The 21,926-nt window shown below is 42.3% G+C and overlaps 1 protein-coding gene and 1 non-coding gene across 4 annotated transcripts in view; both read left to right on the top strand.

Annotated features, from left to right (window-relative positions):
• Mv (mauve) overlaps window positions 1-21,926 on the top strand; it is a 43,914-nt gene that overhangs the window by 13,641 nt on the left and 8,347 nt on the right. For 2 of the 3 annotated variants that reach the window (XM_064037658.1, XM_064037659.1), the window contains exons 10-45: window positions 3,527-3,655; window positions 4,618-4,702; window positions 5,701-5,821; window positions 6,872-7,065; window positions 7,417-7,623; window positions 7,929-8,045; window positions 8,164-8,298; window positions 9,353-9,511; window positions 9,683-9,834; window positions 9,909-9,963; window positions 10,179-10,351; window positions 10,637-10,711; window positions 10,784-10,901; window positions 11,185-11,387; window positions 11,702-11,875; window positions 12,201-12,347; window positions 12,732-12,908; window positions 13,144-13,287; window positions 13,399-13,712; window positions 13,834-13,880; window positions 13,977-14,140; window positions 14,437-14,541; window positions 15,411-15,581; window positions 15,697-15,711; window positions 15,792-15,881; window positions 16,226-16,360; window positions 16,710-16,886; window positions 17,344-17,518; window positions 17,901-18,083; window positions 18,452-18,660; window positions 18,992-19,227; window positions 19,717-19,907; window positions 20,294-20,437; window positions 20,778-21,070; window positions 21,150-21,295; window positions 21,517-21,778. In XM_064037658.1, the coding sequence (XP_063893728.1) occupies window positions 3,527-3,655; window positions 4,618-4,702; window positions 5,701-5,821; window positions 6,872-7,065; window positions 7,417-7,623; window positions 7,929-8,045; window positions 8,164-8,298; window positions 9,353-9,511; window positions 9,683-9,834; window positions 9,909-9,963; window positions 10,179-10,351; window positions 10,637-10,711; window positions 10,784-10,901; window positions 11,185-11,387; window positions 11,702-11,875; window positions 12,201-12,347; window positions 12,732-12,908; window positions 13,144-13,287; window positions 13,399-13,712; window positions 13,834-13,880; window positions 13,977-14,140; window positions 14,437-14,541; window positions 15,411-15,581; window positions 15,697-15,711; window positions 15,792-15,881; window positions 16,226-16,360; window positions 16,710-16,886; window positions 17,344-17,518; window positions 17,901-18,083; window positions 18,452-18,660; window positions 18,992-19,227; window positions 19,717-19,907; window positions 20,294-20,437; window positions 20,778-21,070; window positions 21,150-21,295; window positions 21,517-21,778 (5,622 nt within the window). The remainder of the gene's footprint in view (window positions 1-3,526; window positions 3,656-4,617; window positions 4,703-5,700; window positions 5,822-6,871; window positions 7,066-7,416; window positions 7,624-7,928; window positions 8,046-8,163; window positions 8,299-9,352; window positions 9,512-9,682; window positions 9,835-9,908; window positions 9,964-10,178; window positions 10,352-10,636; window positions 10,712-10,783; window positions 10,902-11,184; window positions 11,388-11,701; window positions 11,876-12,200; window positions 12,348-12,731; window positions 12,909-13,143; window positions 13,288-13,398; window positions 13,713-13,833; window positions 13,881-13,976; window positions 14,141-14,436; window positions 14,542-15,410; window positions 15,582-15,696; window positions 15,712-15,791; window positions 15,882-16,225; window positions 16,361-16,709; window positions 16,887-17,343; window positions 17,519-17,900; window positions 18,084-18,451; window positions 18,661-18,991; window positions 19,228-19,716; window positions 19,908-20,293; window positions 20,438-20,777; window positions 21,071-21,149; window positions 21,296-21,516; window positions 21,779-21,926) is intronic. The other variant, XM_064037660.1, reaches the window with a different exon arrangement.
• Window positions 14,968-15,131, top strand: LOC126054582 (U1 spliceosomal RNA). Its single transcript, XR_007510993.1, has one exon. It is a non-coding gene; the product is annotated as a U1 spliceosomal RNA (small nuclear RNA).

Below are 21,926 nucleotides of genomic sequence, written 5' to 3' on the forward strand. Positions count from 1 at the left end.
TAAGTTTATACACACGACAATACAATAATAAAGAAATCTAGAACAATCAAGTACAAAGACACTGCTTATGTTTTAAATAATCTCTTCCAGCAGGCCCGTTTTGGGAGAGTTACATAAAAAGAGATGTAGGTAGTTGTTTAATCATCTAACAAGCTCTAGTTTTATTTCATACGACAGCCTCTGACGTGAATTAGTCATTAAAGAAATGAAACCTCAATATTCTATAAGCATCAAATGTAACGACAAAAATCTAATGTATGTTATATTCTGTAGGTTCTCATGCTTAAATTGTATGATAAAGTGCATGACCGTAATTAAAACCTAGGACTGTCTATTACATAAACTATGCAAATTATATATGCATACAAACCGTCGTTAGTACTACAACAACTTTTTTATTCTTATTAAAATAAATTAAAGTATCTCATTAGCAATCATTATTATAAGTATTTTAGGTGGGTCTTGTTATTGGAATTTTAGTACCTAACGTAACGTTTTTATAAAATTATAATAATTATGTAGTGATCCGGCTTTGCTATTCGCAAAACCAGCTCGGTAAAGCTCCAATAATTCATATAACGCACGTGTAACTGACGAATTTGAGAAAAGGTTTCGTTAACCTTGACCTGCTAGTGCGAAGCTATCGCTATGTACTACAAGTCTTATTTTAGGTCCTTGTGTTCCATATTAGAAGAACGTCCCATAAACTACTTCATACAAACAGGTTTCTTGTTCACCTAATTTAAGAGGCTATAACGTTGTTGGCCTCATTCATAAGATAAAAGAATGGAGCAATCATCATTATTTCCGCAAAAAAAAATACTTTGACCATCATGCGAACAAAGAACCGTTGTTAAAACTTTGAAAAACGTCTTAGGGTATGAACACAAAATACATTATACCAATTATCAAATGTTTGTTGTATTTTTGTAAACAAATAAATTTCTAGTAATGTGACACTAATAGAATGATGAGCAGTGGGCGGGTCCTAGCGCTACCTACCGGACCGGTTCTCACACAACCGAAACTGTACTTAATTGGACCTCTATCGATGAAAAAAATTATCACTTTGGAGCATCCTTTGATATATTGGAATTCCGAATGCTTCCTGATTCGAATGGATTTGTGTACAGGTTTTTTTGCGCAAACTCAGAGCAACAAATATTATTATTAAAAAAAAAGAAAATTGTATACATTTTTGTTAGCTTCTCCTACTAAACACAAACGGCAGGCTACTCTGCCACAACTCTCACTTGACCGCTCCGCCCCAAAACACTAGAGCGTAGATTAGTCTATTAGTGGTGCTTTACAAGTTGACAAGCTAGAATCAGTCATTAGCCGCTACGCCGCCGTCGACACTGCACTCAGATGCATACATCGCGCTCGTTATTATTAACTAGCTCATTATTGATACTCAATTGTCTAATAGGACTCTACTAGTGTGTGATTATGTGTATGTGTGTGTGACTAATCGGAGTAATTATGGAGCTATCTGCGAGCCGGGACTGCGTCACATCAGGTAGAACATCTTCTGCGCGCTTTTTGAATAAACTTCTCTATTACAGTGCCATAAGTTCCACTATAAGTTGGTTTCTTAGCATAATTTCCAGTTTACTTAGCAAGCAAATAAATTTCCGAGCCTAACTTTGAATAGAAATAAGTTTATTTACATAGATATTTATTGCAAAATCTACCCTTGCTTGATCTGATATTATGGAACTGACGATGTCGGAGTATGCCACTAGTCGTCTACGCGTTAAATGAATTGTAACTATCAGGAGTGATGGGTCACGTTGATGTAGGTGAAGAATATCGGGTTTCCTTGCGGTCGGTACACCTCGACTGTACGATACCAGAGAATACGAAGGCTGTTTGCCTCCCTGACTCATTCATAACTGTTGTTTTATGTCATAACTGTTGTTTTGCACTATGGGAATTTATTTTTTTACCAATAAATAATATAATTGTTCAGGATAGTAAACTGCTCAACATAGGTAATTCCTACTTGTTCTAGATAAAACTAGGATAAAACGCCAGCCGCAGAAAAAAAATAACATTCTCAACTTTTTTTGGAAATGATTAAGTTTATATCAATGAGATATTTATGCAGAATACGCTTTCTGCAATTTTATGCAAAATAAAAGCTTGTAAATCGAGGCCAAACTTTCATTTATTGCCTTGTGCATATTTTTGATCAAATGTATATTCGATAGATTCCACACTGTAGGAACTTCTTGACTGTCTACGTTTTCCTAAAAAACAGTATTCGTTTTTTAAGTAATTACCTAATAAACAGTAACAGTGATTAAAAAGTTTTGTATAAGTGATAATAATATTATAGCTCGTTCTTCCTTGCATTTTTAAATACCTGTGAAAGCTTTAATGATCAGCCATATATCCGCTAGATTAGAATACTATGACGTCAATGAATGCTAATGGTTTGGAAGCTATTAGTGAATGAATAAATAATTATTAGATTACACTGATAAGCTGTAACTGTAATCAGTGTGATCTGCCATGTGATGAATATTTGCCAAAGCCATAGAGTACCTATCACACGTGAGAAAACATCCAAGACAACTATAACAAAATATTAATGAATACAATATCGATTATAAATAAGCCTTTTTTTAATCTTTAAACATCATTAGGTACTTTTATTTCGAGCTGACATTTGATACTAAGTGCTTTCTGTTGTTCGATATTGTTAATTGTTACAATTAACAATACATAATATACACAATATTATAATAGTAAAAAAATAATATCGAACAGCAGAATACACTTAATTTTTTGAAAACTATTTTCTTTAATACTTTTTCACTAAAAGTATTAATTGACGAAAATAGTTAAGTACCACTCGTGTCATTAGTTATATGCTTATATGTCAAGTTCAGCTAAACTTGCAAGGCTTCGCTTTCGCTCCAGCTAACACCAAAATATTCCGAAGGTTGTGGGAGTGTATATTACCAAACTGTACAGTTTAATATAACCAATGGACGTTTCTATTGGTTTTACATTATGTGACATATACACACAGTGTTTCAGACATTTGAAAGTGATTAAACCATGTATAAGGATGTTAACAGAGTAATTGATCAGGAAACTATTGACCAGTGCAGCTGCACCAAACTAAACTCATGCTTTGTATACGAATATAAAGTGACAGTTAGATAGATACACAGTTAACTTGATGGGTGCCACAGGACGCTAGATTGGATAATAACCGTCCCATTGAGTTCTGTTCCGTACTGCGTCATGGCGCAAGTTCTATCATCTAAGATTGATTTAGTAGCCAATATTAAGGAAGTGGAAATTCAGTTGCTCCTTGTAAAGCACTGGTACTCAGCTGCATCCGGTTAGACTGGAAGCCGACCCCAACTTACTTGGGAAAAGACTCGGAGGATGACAATGATTAAGGAAGTGGAAATTCTAAGTGAACTCTATTGACTAACAATTAAGATTGAAGTTCGTTGTAGTGGTGTTGTGTGGCATGCGATATTGACAAAGTGCAGTGTGCGGGCAGGTGCCGCCGCTGCTGTGCGCGTCGGGCAGCAGCTCCGCCGAGTGCTCCTCCAGCGAGGACAGCGTGGCGGGGCCCTACGCCAGCGAGCACAGCGAGCCCTACTCCAGCCGACCCGATGAGGGCTACGAGGTCAGTACGTCACTACATACATACATACATATGTAAAAGTCCTCCGCCTCTGTCTATCCAGGATAGGTGAACTCACAACTGCCGATATATGTATTATCATGCGGTTTCCAAAATGGGTCCACGAGGAAGGCTTAAGTATATAATTAAGATCACCAAGAGTTCAACCTCTCAGTTCAAACTCATCATCTCAGGTCATTCATAAAAGATAACTCAAATGCTGTCGAAAGTACATTGTACTTTTACGATTATCTAACGTTATTTTGTAATCAACCGCGCTGTGATGATGGCGCTGATTTGAGCGGTAAATTACTAACGAGACATAGGCGTGGGCCCAAATGACGAGTTACACAACATTTTTAAAAGTGACTCATAATTTAGGAGCTTCAGAGCTTTGCTTATTTTTAAAAACAAACTTATATATTGCACGATAGAGCCGCATACTTATTTCCTGCATTCAATATAATCTGGCAGCAGATACATAATTATTTATTAGATCTAATTTCCCGCTCTATGCAAATTTGGATTTTCGGAACAAAAAGTCTTTATAATACCCGTGTTGCTCCACGTGCAAGCGTACAATTTGGAATTTAAACGCGTACAATGAATAGCTTTATAATAAAAATATCAGACAATTCACAAGCCAAAAAATCTATTGAATGATGCAACACAGAAAATGTTGTACGCAAGACATAACGTTTTGTCTTTTTTTATACCTACCAGCAGTACATTAAAATATGCTGCAAATCACGCCCAGTCGTTACAAATACATATAAATTACCTAGGTAATTTTGTTCTGACTTCCTCAATTTGTTACCTAACAGATAGCCCGCAAAAATTTATGTATTTTTTCAGTGGCGTGATTTGGCGTTTTAAACACCTGCTGTCGAACCACTCTGCAACCTAGTTTACCTTTAGATATCTCATTATGTAAACAAACAAATAAATCTGTATTTATTATACAGGCGGATGTGGAAGTGGGCAAATTGGATGTGCCTCCGCTGTACAGGACCAGGAAACTGTCTGGCTCCATGTCTACTATATCCTCAGGTAATAAGTTATATTTACACACACATATTTTCTTATTACAACATTTGAACATGGCAACTAGTCTGCATTCTTGCATCAAAACACAAGGTAAAACCTCTCAAAAACTTGTTGCCATAAATATGTAAACATAAGAATAAACACATTCACATATTATTATTTAATATGCTAAAGCATATTTATTATTTTTTACAAATAAATACATAAGTTTCGCCTTCATTCGATACTACTACGATTTATTCAACTAGAGAACGACATTCAAATGAAAGCTTTACAAGTGTAAAGCTTTAAAAAGCGTGATAGTTATATTTGCTACTTACACAAACAAATAATCACACGCAGTCCATTCTGAGCACTTCTACTACTCGGAATAGTGTAGTTGTAGCGAGCGAAGGCTTTCCGCAACTAAAGCATGTGAAGCAGTTGTAGCAGACTCCATCATTTACATAACACCAAAGTTTGGCCACCTACTAGTTCGTCCGCACCTAGCTCTAGTGCGTGGTCACTGGTCAGTGACTCCCCGCATGCCGACATACCGGTATCTTTTCTACTCGTAAGACCCGAAAACACTTCAACTTTAACATGTAAAGCTTTAATACAAAACCTTTTGTCTGTGATTTTTTGTGAAAACTGATACAGCGGAATGTGTAGTGCCATTATGGAGAGCCCGACCAGTTTCGATTTCGAAGGTAAACTTTTTGGAGATAAAAAACAAATGACTCGTGTTATCGTCTACGTATCTATCTTCCTAATTTTAAAATAGTGCGACCCACGTGTTTTTATTCGCATTTTTATGTGTTAAAACTTTAAGTTGCTGGTTCGGTTGCCTTATATAATAAGACAAACTAAACACTTGTTGTGTTTTTGTTTTGATGTTATTCATAACGTAGATGCGGGCAAAGTGTTACACAATTGTTGTCATGGCATTAAGATCAGCCAACAGCTGTAGTTTACCATAAGTTTGTATAGTGTATAGTGCCTGTAGTTATGTTGTTGGTCAGGCATCTCGCTGCCGTCGGGCGAGCTGAGCGCGGAGTGCGGCGAGTACAGCAAGAGCGGCGAGCTGGCGCACCCCGAGCTGTGCGTCATCGTCGTCGACATACTCACGCAGCTCATCGACAAGTACGCATCACCTTATTCTACTACTCATCACATATTTCTAGTTACTTGTGTTTAAATCTGTCTAGTATGCCAGGTCGGAGACGTGTCGGATACGAATTTTCATATTAGGTAAAGTTATCAGCACGGATATCGAGCCATGACCTTCACCTGCGCAGAAGCGATTTACTGCCTTATTGCCTTATGCGTACGGGTGCGCAAAGCGATCCCCACTCTTCAGCCGAGAGCCTAATATCCGTGCCGGTAACTATAAAACTACTTAAAAAAAACCCATTTCAAGTTGCAGAATATTCAATATAGTAGCTTAAAGTTCTATATTTAGTAACATTGCATGCAATAATAATTTTGTTAACAATTTTCAAGTCAATAATATGTATTTAATTAAATTGGCTTACAAGTGGAATATTTTAGTAGGTATTTAAAGTGGATGAATGAGTTTTTTTTATAGATTTTGTACTTTAAAATAATTTTCAAACCAGATTTTAGACACCTATGCATAATAGAATTATTATATCGGTAGTGTACCTGGCATGTCAGGCTCTACAATATTTACGATACGAAAATGTTAATATGAACTCAGTTTCTAGAAAATCGAAATCAAAATGCATTTTTAGTTATATTTAACGTAGTCTGCTGATTTAACTAAGTCGAATAACTTACTGGTTTAATGATGTTTTGAACAACGAAGCAGTTATTATTATAAGGATGTTTGCAGCACTAGACTTGCGTGTATATTACGCAATAAACAGATTAGTCTAGAAAATTTGTATTTTGGTTTATGATATTAGCATAATTTATTGAAATATTTTGCTTACTAAATTATTTAAATATTACGTTTTTTCTCCTTCAAAATGTAAATAAACAAACAATCAAACTAACATTTGCATTTGTATCGCATAGGCCGCATTTATCCGTCGATCACTGTTACTGTGTCAGATGACGGTCAAAATCAATTCAATTGTTTGTTTCTTATTCGCTTGTCACAAAAGTTTGTATTCTTTGGTGTTAGGATGGGAAGATAGCTTCTGTAGCGTAGTACATGTTGTTGTACAGACTAGTGGGCAGCAAGGAGCAGGGTGGTACAAACGGTTCGTCGTGGCGGCTGGGCGTGGGCGTGGCGCGCGCGTGGTGCGGGCGCGTGGGCGCGGCGCTGGCGCGCGCCCGGCCCATGCACTCGCCGCTGCTCGCGCGCCTGCTCGCGCCCGCGCCCGCCAGGCTGCTCGCTGCTAAGGATGACCGCCTTGAAGGTATAGCATACCTAACTAAATTCAATGTTTTTGCTAACACCTCATTTCTCACCATCCTTCTCCTGCCTTTATCACAATTTTATTTATAGTGGAACAGCATGTGCTCTTCGCCTATACTCTTCTATCTGCGTCATCCCACAAGTATTATTTTTTCAAACCATACGGACTTTCACACAATCCATTGGCCATCCCATTCTACTATAAATATTATCCCCTTCGACTAGGGGATAATCAAAGAAATATGGATCCACATTCATGTTGTAAACCTTTCTCACAAGCCTTCCTCATTCTTCCGCATCATATACCGATTCATGAGTATTCTAACTAAAAGACATATTTCTCTCTCAACAGACCTCCAACGCAGCATTCTCGAGCTGATCCACGTGCTGGGCTCTCAGAGCATAGAGCCGGCGGAACTAGCAGCGTTTCTCAAGCTGTTCACAGCAGAAAATCCGCCGCTCAGCATGCTGCTGGGGGCGTTACATCGCCTTGTGTCCACTGCGACGTATAATACGCCTGACTGTATACTTACATTCCCGGTTGATACTGATAATACTGGTAAGTGTGCTTTTTTATCGTTTTAATCCCAAAAATCCTAATAGAAAAAAACATAATCATAAAGAATCATAATAGATATCACGAGTAAAGCTCGTTTGGCATTTTAGATCAAAAAAATAAGTAAAAAAAAATATTGTCCGTATAGAGTTCTATTTTTATGGAATAACTGTTTCGCTAAAACAATGTAACGGTGTACAGGCAGTAGCTTATTTCTAGAGTTCATATGCTGACGGCTGTTGAAAGTTCCAGGTCCTAAAGAATTTTTAATAGTGATCTTAGTTAATTGTGATGGTTACTATTTTCAGATGGCATACAGTCCTTAGCGGAAGAACTAAGTTACTTGGTAGTGAACTCTACGACATCGCAGAGTCATCACGCTGAGAACCTCGCCAAGAAATTCCATGAATCACATCTTAGAGCTGGTAACATATTATTTACGTCTACTAGCTATTGTTTACACACACAGCGAAAAAATCGATGCGTATCATTTTAGGTACTTGTCTTACCTACCTATTAACGATGGTGTATGTGGTGTGTCAGGTATAAAGTCGTGCTGGTCGTGCCACGCGGTGCGGGTTGGCGTGGAGGGCGCGGGCTGGGCGCCGTGGCTGGCGGGCTTCGCGCTCGTGCTGTGGCTGCACCAGCAGCACGCCACGCCCGATGCTGACCACTGGGGTACGTGCTCAAATGCAATATGCTTCCACCACTTTACAGACTCGCTTGACGCAAATTAATCAACAAAATGTGATAAAAAAAACTAGTTTTTAACTCAAATACAATTAAAATCGTCTTTATTTATAAGAGCCCAGTGTCCACTTTGCCTAACTTAGAATATATTAATTCTCGTCACTATCCCTCCAAAGATTGTGTAGAAGAGATCGCTCTTAACGATGGGCTGCTGGTATTGTCACCTACGGCAATTCATTTTTATATAACTACATACTAGCTTTTGCCCGCGGCTTCGCTCTCGTCAACTGACTTCTCTACTTTACCCTATTTTATTCATAAGAACCTTCTCCTGACTATAACAAACACAACAAAAAAAGAATTAGCCAAATTGGTCCAGGCGTTGTTGAGTTATGCGCTTACCAACACATTTTGCGATTCATTTTTATATTATAGAATAAAATAAATAATTATACATGTTAAAAGAATTTTTCATCCCACCATCTCGGAAAGAGTAGTTTTACCCTTTGATATCTGAGCGCAAAAGCCGTTTTTATCCTCTAGAGTCTAGAGCGGCAAAGTGATTTGAATTTAGAACATCGTGTGCAATACTCCATTTGTGACAATCTTGATAAGACTTTTCAAACAAATACATATTCAACAAATAAAATACTGTTTAAAATAATTATTCAGTTAATTAAGTAATTTTTATTATTGTTTTTACATAGGTTTTTGACCTCGTTTCATTTTTAAACTGAGTTTTCAAATAAATGAACTTTAATAGGTACTTCTTTTTAATTTGATACTCATATGTGCGCGCCATTTTGTTTTTAAATTTCCTCGATGAGGTGGGATGAAAAGTTACGTGTTGCACTCGAGTGCAAAGATTTTTCAGCTTGTGCTCTTTTGATTCCCTCGCTATCGCTCAGGATTCTAATTATTGAAACGCTCGTGTTTTAATTTTAGAATCCTTCGCTTGCTCGGTCATCAAAATTGAGCCCGCGGTTAAAAAGCAACTTTGCACTCTTGTATAACAAATAACTATTATCTATGTATTTTACAGACGGCACAGACGAGTTCAACGACGAGTCATCAGACACAGAAGCCAAACAAAAGAAGTCTCCTAAGAAGGAAGCGTCCAGCAAGCCGACCGAACTTTCGCACATCGTGTCGGTGGGACACGAGTCGCTCATGCTGGACACCTGGCTCGATACTAACACAGGTATGCTCGTAAACCATAATTATAATTGACACCCTAATTGCATCGACATGGTTTGCCATATAAATACCATCGTAATTGGCCAAAAAATCTCACACATAAGAAAAATAAATGCCGTTATAAAAAAATATACTGAATAAGTTTTTTAATAAAATTGTGTATCGTTCTTTTCAGGCACATTCACATTCCGTCTAACCCGTCCGGAGGTTGGTCTGAACCGCATCGTGAGCGAGGCCCGCGTCACCACCGACATGCCCGCGCGACAGTGGACATGCGTCGCTCTAAATGTTAAGGAGCTCGTCTATAAGCGACATATTTATGTGCAGGTATAGAGGTTTACATGTTATGGGAATTATTTATTGTTTAAAGACAATTAGTGACATGTGATTTTGTTTCGTAGGTGACACTTTATGTAAACGGCTACGAGTGTGAAGTAGTAACGCTGCCAGTTCAAGGTAAGGATTTTTTTTTAATATCACTTTATTTATGTCATGAACTGTTTACATTTACATACGGGTTGGCTCCTTCTTGTCCTTTTTGTGGATCTGAAACCCTTTTTCATTTTTTTTCAAGGTTTTTAGAGGTTGTTGCACGTTCATGACGTTAATTTAGCATTTCACAGTTTTTAATCTCATGAATGAATCTTAACGTTATTGTGTAACGTTGTCAGGTATCCTAGTCCGCAAGGTGACACCGACGGTAGTGCTGCTGGGGCATGCTTGCCCGGGTGGTACCGGCGCCGGCGCATACCACATGGCCGGTGCATCGCTGTACCGCTCCGCCGTGCTCACGCAGTACACCGCGCTGCACCTCACCGCACACGGGCCTGACCACGCCTGCCAGGTAGGTGCCATATACCCAGGTACTCTAGTCTGCTAGGTTACATCAAGTCACGGATGGGTCAATCGCGGCATTGCTTAGCGGTACTAACCCAATATAATATAACCTTAAAACTTTTTGGAACCGTGCAATTAGTATGACGTTTCATAGAAGCCTGCAAAGGCCTATTTGAAATAAAAACATTTGATTTTGAAATACTGCACGTTAAATCTAACCAACTAAATAATAACAAAGTGAACATATACAATCTACATAAAATGTATTAACTTTTAATTCTTTTTTACTCAGGTGCGATGTGAATCACCGAACTATCCACTGATACTGACGCCTAATGTACTAGACTCCAACATCGACTGGGATCAGGTAACGAACTTGTCAATAGGCTGTTTGATATATAACTTCGGTTCAGTTGGCTAATCTTCGGGTTAATTGCAGGTATTTGAAATATCGACGACAACATTACGGGAGCTACATGATAACTTGCTGCTCACCTTCTCTGCAAGTGCGCCCAACATCATGAATTTATACCATCAGACAGTTGCGCTACCCACAGGTAAATTGAATAAAACTCATTGCAATATAACACTGATTGATGAAAGTAGTCCATCATCCAAATACGCAAACGTTACTGATAATATATCGTATAATATGCCGAAAAAGTAACTCGAAAATATAGTGGCATTTCAGTACACGAGGATACTACATCGTAGGCCTATTCAGTGTTCTATTGCTATCAGTGAAAGTTATAAAATTCCATGCTAGGGAATTCTCTCAGTTAACATTTTCTAATAGCAACTGTGGTATACACACTCATTTGAAATTTGTATGTTCCTTAGTGTTCGCCGGTCGCGTAGCCTCGTCAGCAGGTCTGATGTCAGCATCAGCATCAGGTGCCGCGAGCGGCGGCGCGGGCTCGTCCATCCCCGAGACGCTGTTCACCACGTGGACAGCCGCGCCGCTAGCTAGCAGACACCGCGGCCTCACGCCCGCTATATACATGCTGGGCGGACCTGATGTGCTGCTCTACTTGTATGCTAGGGTCAGTATTAATTTATCTTAGTGTTTTAGGCAAGAAAGAAATCAGTGGAGATGCTATATTTATGTCAGTAGGTCGGGCGCCTTCTTTTAGCTTAAATTTTTATGAAAGTCGAACTTTTTAAAAGTTTGATCTTCAATCTTTTGTTCAGTTTTTATATACCTATAAAAAACAATATTTAATAAACCTATATAATGTTTTAAAAACAAGAATTTTTATGATTAGGTATCATCATTTTCAAATGCCCAAATTGATAAGCTCATGTAAGACAAACCTTCGTAGTGTTATATAATAATAGCAATAAATGTTACGTGTAGGTGGTAGAACTGGAAGGCAGTGCCGCTGAGCAGGCGACGGCCCTGGGCATCTTGCTGCGGGCGTGTCGGGTGGACAACCGGCTGCACAGCATGCTGTACAGCGACGCGGCGCCCGACATGCTGCTCACCGTGCTGGCTGCGCCCGCCTGCCGCGTGTCCCATCATCTCCTTAAGGTACGAACACTAAAACAGACATAAATCCTTCTCTTTTGCGCCTTGCCCTTTTCCCAAATTGTCCATACCAAAAAAAAAACGCTAGCCTCGCATTTTTGAAAGTCTCCTCAAGTACAGAAAATGGACGAACACCACGTTTTGTAATGTGAAATTTTAAGTCTCTTAAAACTTTATCGATTGAAAATATTACTACTAATTTTTTTTTAAGTGCCGAAATAGCATCCATGATTTGTAATTTGCCTTGGTATTACATTGGCTAAAACTGACTTACCTTTACTTACTTGTTCAATATAAAAAGTTTATGCACTTGGTACATGTTGAGCAGGTGATCTTGGACGAGGCGTGCAGCAGCTCGCTGCTGACGATCTGCGGCGACAGCGTGCAGCTGGCGGCGCGCACCGACGCCGTGCTGCTGCAGCCCGAGCTGCTCGTGCTGCTCGCCAACGCCTGGAGGCATCTCGACACTGAAGAGGTAACTATGGTGTTTCCGCCCTGTTTCTTTGTTTTAACGCTTGTCAAATTCACACTGAGTCTGTCTGTTGTGTTGCAAAAATCGTTTTATTTTGTTGACGAGGGCTTTTCAATAAGGACAGTTTTGGAGAATAATATTTGAATATAATTTAATATTATAAGTAAATGTAACTAGCCATTATGCGCCACAACGAGGGGCGCGCGTAACCGTTAGGTTGGCCAGAGACTCCGCCTTGTAATGGCTGAGTGAAAGCGAAATCGCGTCCCGCGCTGGCACTCGGCGACGCGCGGGCGCGTAGCCGCGGCGGTGTTATCCGTCGGTCGCGCGCAGTGGGTACTACGTGGAGTGTAGCAGGTGGAGTGTAGCAGTGGCTCTGTGTTTCAGGAGCTGACGTGGGAGACGGAGCAGAACGGAGGCCGCGCCACGGTGCGCGGGTCGGCGTGGGCGCTGGCGCTGTGCTGCGTGCGGGCGCTGCTGCGCGACGAGCACCCGCGCCGCGCCTTCAACCACACGCAGATGTGCCGCCGCGCGCTGCTCGACCATCTGCTGCGGGCTTGCAAGGTACTGCTACTGTACATACGCGCTGTGCTGCACTGCACCCGCGCCGCGCCGCGCAACCACACGCAGATGTGCCGCCGCGCGCTGCTCGACCATCTGCTGCGGGCTTGCAAGGTCCAAACAACTACAAACTACCATGTTTTCCCATGCTGAAGTTACGAAACTCTCGATAAATCATCGGGCCACATGCGATCGATCGCAGCGTGGCAAAGTGTAGCCATTGTTTGGTTATATACAGGAGCGGTTCCTGAACTCGGAGTGCGGTCCGCTGGACGCCGTGGGCAGCGCGGCGCTGGTGGACGTGGTGCGCGGGCTGGTGGGCGCGCCGCCGCTGCTGTGCCGCCTCGCCGCGCTCGCTGACTTCCTGCTGCTCATGCACCAGGTAACAACAGCCTCATCTACACGCACTTACAAATAAAATACCCTTATCTCTCACCGATTCATCATAATTCAGTTGAAACTCGGTACTTTATTAAAACCTTTATTTCATCAGGCTAGCGATACCTTCGTAACACATTCCCGAGCAAACTTTTACTTTCTACTCACATCTGAAACGCAAGAGATGAGCGAGTTCGCATCCAGCTCCACGAAGCGGCGGCCTTCCAAACGCGTCAGGAAGAGAGACGAGAACAGACCCAGTGTGTCCAGCACATCGACCGACGACGTGTCGAACGATAACAGTCTCAGTTCCCTGAAGGATAAGGCGCAGAGTCGCGAGCTCGACGACCGGATAGACAGCAGCTGCGGCAGCACTGAGTCCACCAAGCAACTCAAGTCTAAGATCAACTCGCAGATTAAGGAAGGCAGGTAATGCGTTTTATTTAGTATAGCGGTTAAGAAACTACTAAAATAGACCGTGAAATCTCATTTTAAATATTCGTATTGTTCTTATGAACAACGTAAGTAATAATTTACCTATTATTTTCAGAAAACACACCGTGTCCTCCACATCGGAGAACTCGGACACACCGGCTGGTAAGTCCATATATTCCATAGCGATAGGCTTGAAGGTTCAGTACAAAGTCGAAATGATCGAATTTGTGTACATAACCATTGGTATTTGTTTGTTAGAGAGCAGCGGCACAACAGAGCGCGAAGGCTCGGCGGCTGACGAGGGTACACAGCCGGAGAACAAGGAGCCGCCGCCCGAGGCGCTGACCGACTACATCGTGGTGGACGCCGACGATGTCAACCATACCACTGTCGAGTTGTACACCAGCGGGATATACCATCAGGTACTACACAGACACATAGCTTTTATTATTATTATTTATTCACTAAAATTAAAAAAATTGATTCATTCACTTGATTTTCTTACTTCTGTGATGTACTTGATATTTCGTGAAATATAAGCTTTTTATATATTTTACAGTTTCCATATTTAACCTATACGAATACCTAATACAAAACCATAATACCTATTTGATTAGTTAGACTTAACTTTCAGTCTAGTTAATTAAAGATTTTTCTTCTTGTTTAATTCAACAATAATACAGTTTCTCCTATAAAGTATACCGTGGTTTGTCTCCAGCGTCGTGTCCGCGCGGGTGCTGCGTCAGGCTGGTCGGCGTGTGAGGGACTGCTTCTGCTGTTACGGCACGCGTTGGCCTTACTGCCGGACCATGAACATCAGCAGGTAAAGTTACACATAATGTATTCCAGCATGTTTTTTTCCACACCTGTTGAAACTGGTTTATTCTTGTATTTTATATAAAACAACCGTTATCCCGATAATACTACTAAAGTCTTATAGAAAATGCAATTTGTTTTTGTTTCCACCAATACTCAACAATAAATAAATCTTGTTATATCTTTCCTTGTATTTGGAAATTGAAATGGGCGACCCTTCTATTTTTATCCCGTTTCACTGGTATTGTTATTCAATAGCACCATTATTGTTATCTCTCTCCGAGCGAGGGTTACTTTTATGCTTCTATCCGCCATTGTGTATAAGTTCCAAACCCCTCGATAGATGGCGTTGTACATTTCGGGTCGTTTTCTGTATCGCGGTGTTAAGATTCTCCGGCGTTGAACGACCCTCGCTGTGTACCGTAGGGAACTCATACTTACCTGGCGTAGGGGATACCGTGATCACGAAGGCGGTTCCCCCAGGGCGAGGTCCATCCATTGCACTGCGGATGGGTTGACCCCTGCGATTATCCCTAATGTGGATAACTCGGACGCGTAATTTTTGGTAGTGAGGGACTGCGTTCGCGCTGTCCCTCTCAGAAACTAGTGAAAATCTAGTGAAGTCGGCGCGCGTCTTCCTGCTGATTCTAAGATGGTTGTATGTACAAAGTAGGATCGATGTAAAAAGGAATGATGAATTCGTCTTTGAAGATTGATAGACTATCAATCTTCAAAGACTGATTCATCATTCCAAGATTTTACAAACTCATCATGTTGAAATCCGCCAATATGTTTGTGTGTTGTATCTGAGTTGTATAGTGTTCACCAGAGCTGGGTTGAATAAGTTTTTCTAGGGAGTAATTGTGTGTATTGCAGGCGGCATGCGGCGCGGTGTGCGCGTCGACGCTGGTGGTGCTGTGCAACCAGCGCGGCGCCCGAGCGCGAGCTGCCGCCGTGCGGGCGCTGGCCGCGCTCACCCGCCGCGCCGCGCCCGACGTGGCGCGCAAGCTGCTGCACCAGCACTACTACATACACCTCGCCAACCAGGTCAGCACCACTGCGTAGTACACATCATGGTGTATACTGACAGACATCTTGATTAATGGCATTTACATGACAATTTTGAATCCAATTTATACTAACAAAGTCATGATTTTACAAGCTGCTAAATCACCCAGTAAGTTAATTTTATTTTAGTATGTACTAGTAGAATACTATTTTAATAAGCCTTACTTAGACAGTGTACTTTTGTAATAGATCTCCCTATATGAAGGCTCGTGGGAGCTGGCGTCAGCATGTGCCGCGCTACTCACCAAGTGCGATGTGCCGCTTGAAGACCAACTTGATGTAAGTAACCAATTCCTTTATCATATATTGTCTACTACGCAATTTAATAGCAAATACACACAAGTCTGGATAATTCTTCTATATCCTTAAATTAAAAAAAAACTGGATTAACATGAATGCGCTTATACAAGAACGATTTGAAACATATTTCTGTGTTAGCTAGGCCAGACATAGGCTATATGTCGAGAAAGGATATAGGCATTTTTGTAATCGTGTCTGAGAAGTAGGTTTGGACGAAACCGCTGGCGTAAGATAATGCAGATATAATTATATATTTTATTAACAATTATTATTATATTTGTTTAAACGAAATAGATGATTATATTACAATGTTGTGATGCCAGGACGACATCTGGACGGACGTGTCGGAGGAGGCGCTGCAGCGCAGCCCGGCGCTGCTGGCGCTGCTGCCGTGCTGCCTCGCCGACGTGCCGCTCGCGCACAACATCACGCTGCTGGCGCGGCGCATCATCGACAAGGTACGCCTACATCACACTCACAAAACATTGTTACAAGAAAGTTTCCAGCCCACTCCGATAAATTGGTGACCGATTCTACATAGAAGAAAAATATAACACTGATAGCAATAGTGCAACGCACACGTCCAAAACATAATGTACTACAAAAATAGCTTGATTTTCTGTCCTACAAAAAGCCTAATCTGAGCAGGGCAGCCTCAGAAGACTTCGGATTACAATAATAATTTCTGTAAGAATCACATTCCAGGACAAGATAGAATCCTTGTGACTTTGTACAATGGGTTTTCAAAATCTATGTATAGGTATTTAAATCCATATAAAAATCCATTCCTATAATTGTTACTTACAGGCATCGCTGAAGATTCTAAACGAGATAGCCCTAGTGGAGGTGGTAGTGCGGTCTATTCGCGCTGTGGGAGAGATGCCGGACACCACGTTCGAGGGTCGGGACTTGTTGCTGGAGGATCTATTTGAGCTGCTCAACCGGGTCGCTATCAAGGCGCTGTCGTCACAACATAGTATGCAGGTTTGTAGAAAAACATCTTAGTAATAATACGTAGTATTTTACTAAGTTGTCCAAACAAGGACGAGGTTGTTAATTCACATCTCAAAGGTTAAAATGGTTTAAGGTTAAGTACGTAAGCCTTTTACCGTTTGTTTGTAGTCTATCCGTGCCTCTGTCACCAAGCTGTCTCTCATGAATTGCGTTAATCAGACTGATGTCACTGATGATGTATATATGTATAGTGTAATAAATTTCGAAAACAATATTTTTTTTTTGAGGATTCTTATTCAACATTGGTTTTTTTTTGCCGTTTATATGTTTGTAAAAAACTCGAAATGCGTGTGTCCGATTCCTATTTGGCTGGTTTTAGACTCTCTTTTGCTTCATAACAGTAATAGACAGACATTTTTCTTGGAGTTTTTTTCCAAAGTGACTTGAATTGTGTATTAAGTAATTGGAATGTGTTCCCTGTCTTCAGACGATCTCGGAGCTGCACCACCTGCTAACGTACGCGGAGTGGTCTGGCGGGGCGGGCGCGGCGGCGGCGGCGCGGGCGGCGCAGCGGGCGCTGTTCCTGGCGCAGCTCGACCACCTCGAGGAGCGGCTGCACGCCTCCTACGCCACCACCAACAGGCACAACTACTTCACCACCGGTAGGCATTCACAACTACTCCTGTATATCGGGTTAATATGTGTCGATTAGCACAAAGAAACAATAAAATACGTAATTATAAAAAAAATGCATAAAGTAAATATCATAAAAATATGCGAGAATTAGAACGCCATAAAAGAATCATTACAAACAACGGAAATTCCCCTTGAAAACTGGAAACTGTTAACTGCTACATAATGTTGTAAATTATGAAAATGGGATACATAGGAAGTACATAGGGGTAGTACATAAGGGGGTAAATAGGGGAAGTACATAAGGGAGTATATAGGGGTAGTATATAAGGAAGTACCATTATATAAGTATTACCCCTATGGGTAATACATAATGGTGTACATTAAATGGTATACATATAATGGTTGCAGTGCTGTCGTCGGCGGTGTCGCTGGGCGGCGAGGGCGCGGCGCGGGCGGAGCGCGGCGAGCTGGCGGCGCGGCACCTGGCCACCGTCACCCGCGCCGTCAGCTTCCTGCTCACGCACTCGCCGCGGGAGCCGCTCGATGATGACGCGCAGTTGTTCGACCGGCTGCTGTCTACCATGCTGCTCGGTGAGTCTAGTAAATACTACTGATTGTAAACAATAGAATTTTTAGAACTGAATCATAATTGTCAAATTAGCCATCTGATTCCACTTTATGTACTGAATTGCAACATTCATGCAGCCGCAGCTCGGTCTCGTTTGTGATGTTTGTCTCGATTTAAGACGAAAAAAATCTCATTGTTCCTTATTTTTTCATGTTCTTCTCCTTCCCCGTGTGAGAGGAGGCCTGTGCCCAGCAGTGGGACGATAAAGAGGCTATTACAGTATACCGTATTTCGACCTTAAAAAATCATTGAATGATGATTATCATCCAACCACAATCTCAGGACAAATCTTGAAATATTATTACTAAACGCAAAACTTTATTCACCCCAGCCGTGAGCGGATCAAACGCGTCTCGGCCCAAGTGGTGGGTGAGCAGCAGCGCGGACTGGGCGACGCCGCTGCAGGAGTTGTTCTGGTGGGCGGCGTCCCCTGCTCCAGGAGCCTGGGCGCTGCAGGCGGCGCTGCTGCGCGCGCTGTACCACGCGCCCGCGCCCGTGCTGCACGTGCTCACGCCGTCTGACCCCGCGCATCTTAGGAAGGTAATAACGGCTTCGTTCTCTACCAAAGGCTCATAAGAAATACCTAGACTCAATTTATTGCTTTGAAGATCTATTCTTTTATAGAAAAATCTCTTCTGTTTTTAATAGAGCTGATTGACATTGTGAAATCATGTTTAATTAGACAGACTGATAAGTTTAAGGTGAGCCTTTTTAGCCTTTGAGTCCGACGCACCAAGTGGCATAACCAAGGCATCGCAAACCCTTGCCTATAATTGACATATAAGATCTCTTTTCTTACTAGTGGCCACTAATCTTATTATCTGAACTCTTTTGTTTCCTACTGTTACCATAACTATTGCTGGTCCTTTAGTTGGCAGTATACCTGCTGACGATCCTGAAGCACATCCACGCGGAGGCGGAGTCGGGCACGGCTCCCGTGGAGCTGGCCATCACGGACTGGGCGCGGGCGTGGGCCGTGGGCACGCAGGCGGGGCTCAGCGAGCGCGTGCCCAGCGCCGCGCTGGCGCCAGAGGCTGCTGCGCTGTTGAGGCAAGACGAGGAGAGGTGGGCAAGACTCGCGCATCGCACCAGATCTGTTATTGCCAAGTAAGTTTTCTCATCCCTTATATACTTCAATATGAATACCTAACATTGCAGGGTCAAACACTTTTCGGTTCCATTCACGACAAAAGAACACCACACGTTTTACGTTGTAAAATTGAAATATATTGTTCTGTTTTATTAACCATAGACAATGAGTTAAAAATGGTGTTTATACTGTTACGTGACGTGTTTCTGTGGAATTTCTAGCCGATTTTTCTCCATAAGACCGACTCTTTGGAACCATGCTGCAACTAGTTTGACGTTTCGAAAGAGCTTTCATAGGCCTATTTGTAATAAAGAAAATACCTACTTGGACTTTGTTCCCCTTTTCTTAACAATACGCCATTTAAAAAACAAGTACAACAGAATTTACATAACATTAAAATCATCCAAGATAATGCTTAACTCAAACATAAGCTGCAAACTTGATTCCTTAATTATTACCCTGGGGCTGGCATGTCATGTAGTATGCTATAATCGTCATATGCACAGGGTGGTGTGGAGCAAGGAGTCGCTGGCGAGCAAGGTGTCGGACAGCGCCATGGCGGTGACGCGCGGCGTGGTGGACGCGCAGAACGCGCAGCGCAAGGCCTTCATGGAGCATCTGCGCCGCGCCCACGCCGCGCAGGCCGCCGCCTCGCAGGCATGGCAGAGGCTCATCGATACCTATACACATGAACAAGGTAATGTTAAATACTTAGAACTATATCCCTATTCCTGATACAGTCGGTTGTGTTTTCAGTACGCTATGAGGTGTTTATAGCAACATTATTGAGTCCTTACTCATTGAAAAGTAACTGGTGCAAAGGTTGAACGTGCAGTTATTTACATAATTAGTGATTTGAATTTTTCGATACATTTCGTCAAGACATGAAATAATAATGATCATTCATTCAAATCGTCAGTACTTAAAAAATCATAATGCTTACAATAAATTTGATAGAACGGATCACTTTCCGAAGATCATACCGTTTAACTAGTTTCTTTAATCGACAATGTCACCTAACGACATTGAAACGAATACAAACAAGCAACTTGCTCTAAAATAAATGGTTTTATTTATGTGCAGCGGTATGGCACATGTCCCGCTCGTACCCGCAGTCGTGGCAGCTGGACGCGACGGAGGGCCCGGGCCGCGTGCGCGTGAGGCTGCGTCGGGCACACCTGCACGTGCCCGACAAATTCCTCAAGCCGCAGCACAGGCATAAAGCTGGTACGTCTATCATTATATACATTTTTCATATTATGGTCTTGTAAATCCGTATTCGACATGTTTATGTAGATTGGTGGGAGACATTATCACATGACATATCTCTTCAAATAACATAGTTTTAATCGGATGTTATAATTCTATTATTGCTGCTGCTTTCGTTTCCCTCGTTACTAAACTATAGAAGCGTCATGAATGAAAATTGGTTCGTTAGACTAATAACTTAACACTTTCTTCACATTATGTAAATGCGTTTAGAAATGCATATTTGAACAAACATAGAGAGAACTGCTGTTTTTGCACCAAATATGCGCATAATAATATGTACTTTCTATGTGTACAGAGGCGCGCAACATGGCTGGCCCCCTGCGCAGCGTGGTGGGGTCGTGGGGCGCGGTGCGCGGCGGGCTGGTGGCGCGGCTGCAGCTGCACGAGACGGTGGCCTACATGGCCCGCGCCACGCGCCTCACCGCCGCCGCCGAGCTGGACGGCGAGCTGCTGCTCACCGACCGCAGCGTGCACTTCGTGCCCGACCCCGCGCCCGCCGCGCCGCCGCGCCGCACGCACACGCTCGTCGTGCCCGAGGTGCAGGCCGCGCCGCAAGCCTCGCGCTGGCCGCTCACGCACATCATGCAGGTAAGATATAGACATTTTATACATAGTGACACTATAACTAAGGCATTCATTTACTGAATAAATATGTGTCGTTTTGCAGGTGAGCACGCGGCGCTGGTGCCTGCAGGAGCGCGCGGTGGAGCTGTTCCTGAGCTCGGGGCAGGCGCACCTGCTGGCCTTCGCCGACACCGCCGAGCGCGCCGCCTTCCTCAAGGCGCTCGCCGCCACGCAGCACCCGCCCGCCAGGTATGCACATCACATGCTGTAGCTGCTCCTGAGCTCATCACGACAAACATCATCAAACTTGTCTATCAAATATATGACAACGAATATTACAACTTTAAAGTTTCAAGTTAAGTCACTATCACTATAAAAATAGAATTACATTCTTAAAAAATAAGTGTCCAATATTCATCAACTGAAACCACTTCACTAATTTCATTAATAAAAATCGTATACAATCCCAGAATCGAGCCAGACACGCTACAAGACGCGATGACACAATGGCGCAACGGCAGCATCACGAACTGGGAGTACCTGATGCGGCTGAACGGGCTGGGCGGGCGCTCGTACAACGACCTGATGCAGTACCCCGTGCTGCCCTTCGTGCTGGCCGACTACTCCTCGCGCATCCTCGACCTCAACGACCCCGCCTCCTTCCGCGACCTCGCCAAGCCCATGGCCGTGCAGAACAAGACCAGGGAACAGCATTATATCAATATTTATAATGTAAGTACAAACGTAAATACTCCTGCAAACGTAGCTCTGGTACACAAACACTCAAGAACATAGTGGGTTTTAGTCAGTAAAAGTGACACTCCCTCATACTGCACCCAAAAAAAAAACTACCTAATTCTTTGATTAGAAACTCTTGTGA

The sequence above is a fragment of the Helicoverpa armigera genome, chromosome 13, assembly GCF_030705265.1.
Source record: "Helicoverpa armigera isolate CAAS_96S chromosome 13, ASM3070526v1, whole genome shotgun sequence".
Taxonomy (NCBI): domain Eukaryota; kingdom Metazoa; phylum Arthropoda; class Insecta; order Lepidoptera; family Noctuidae; genus Helicoverpa; species Helicoverpa armigera.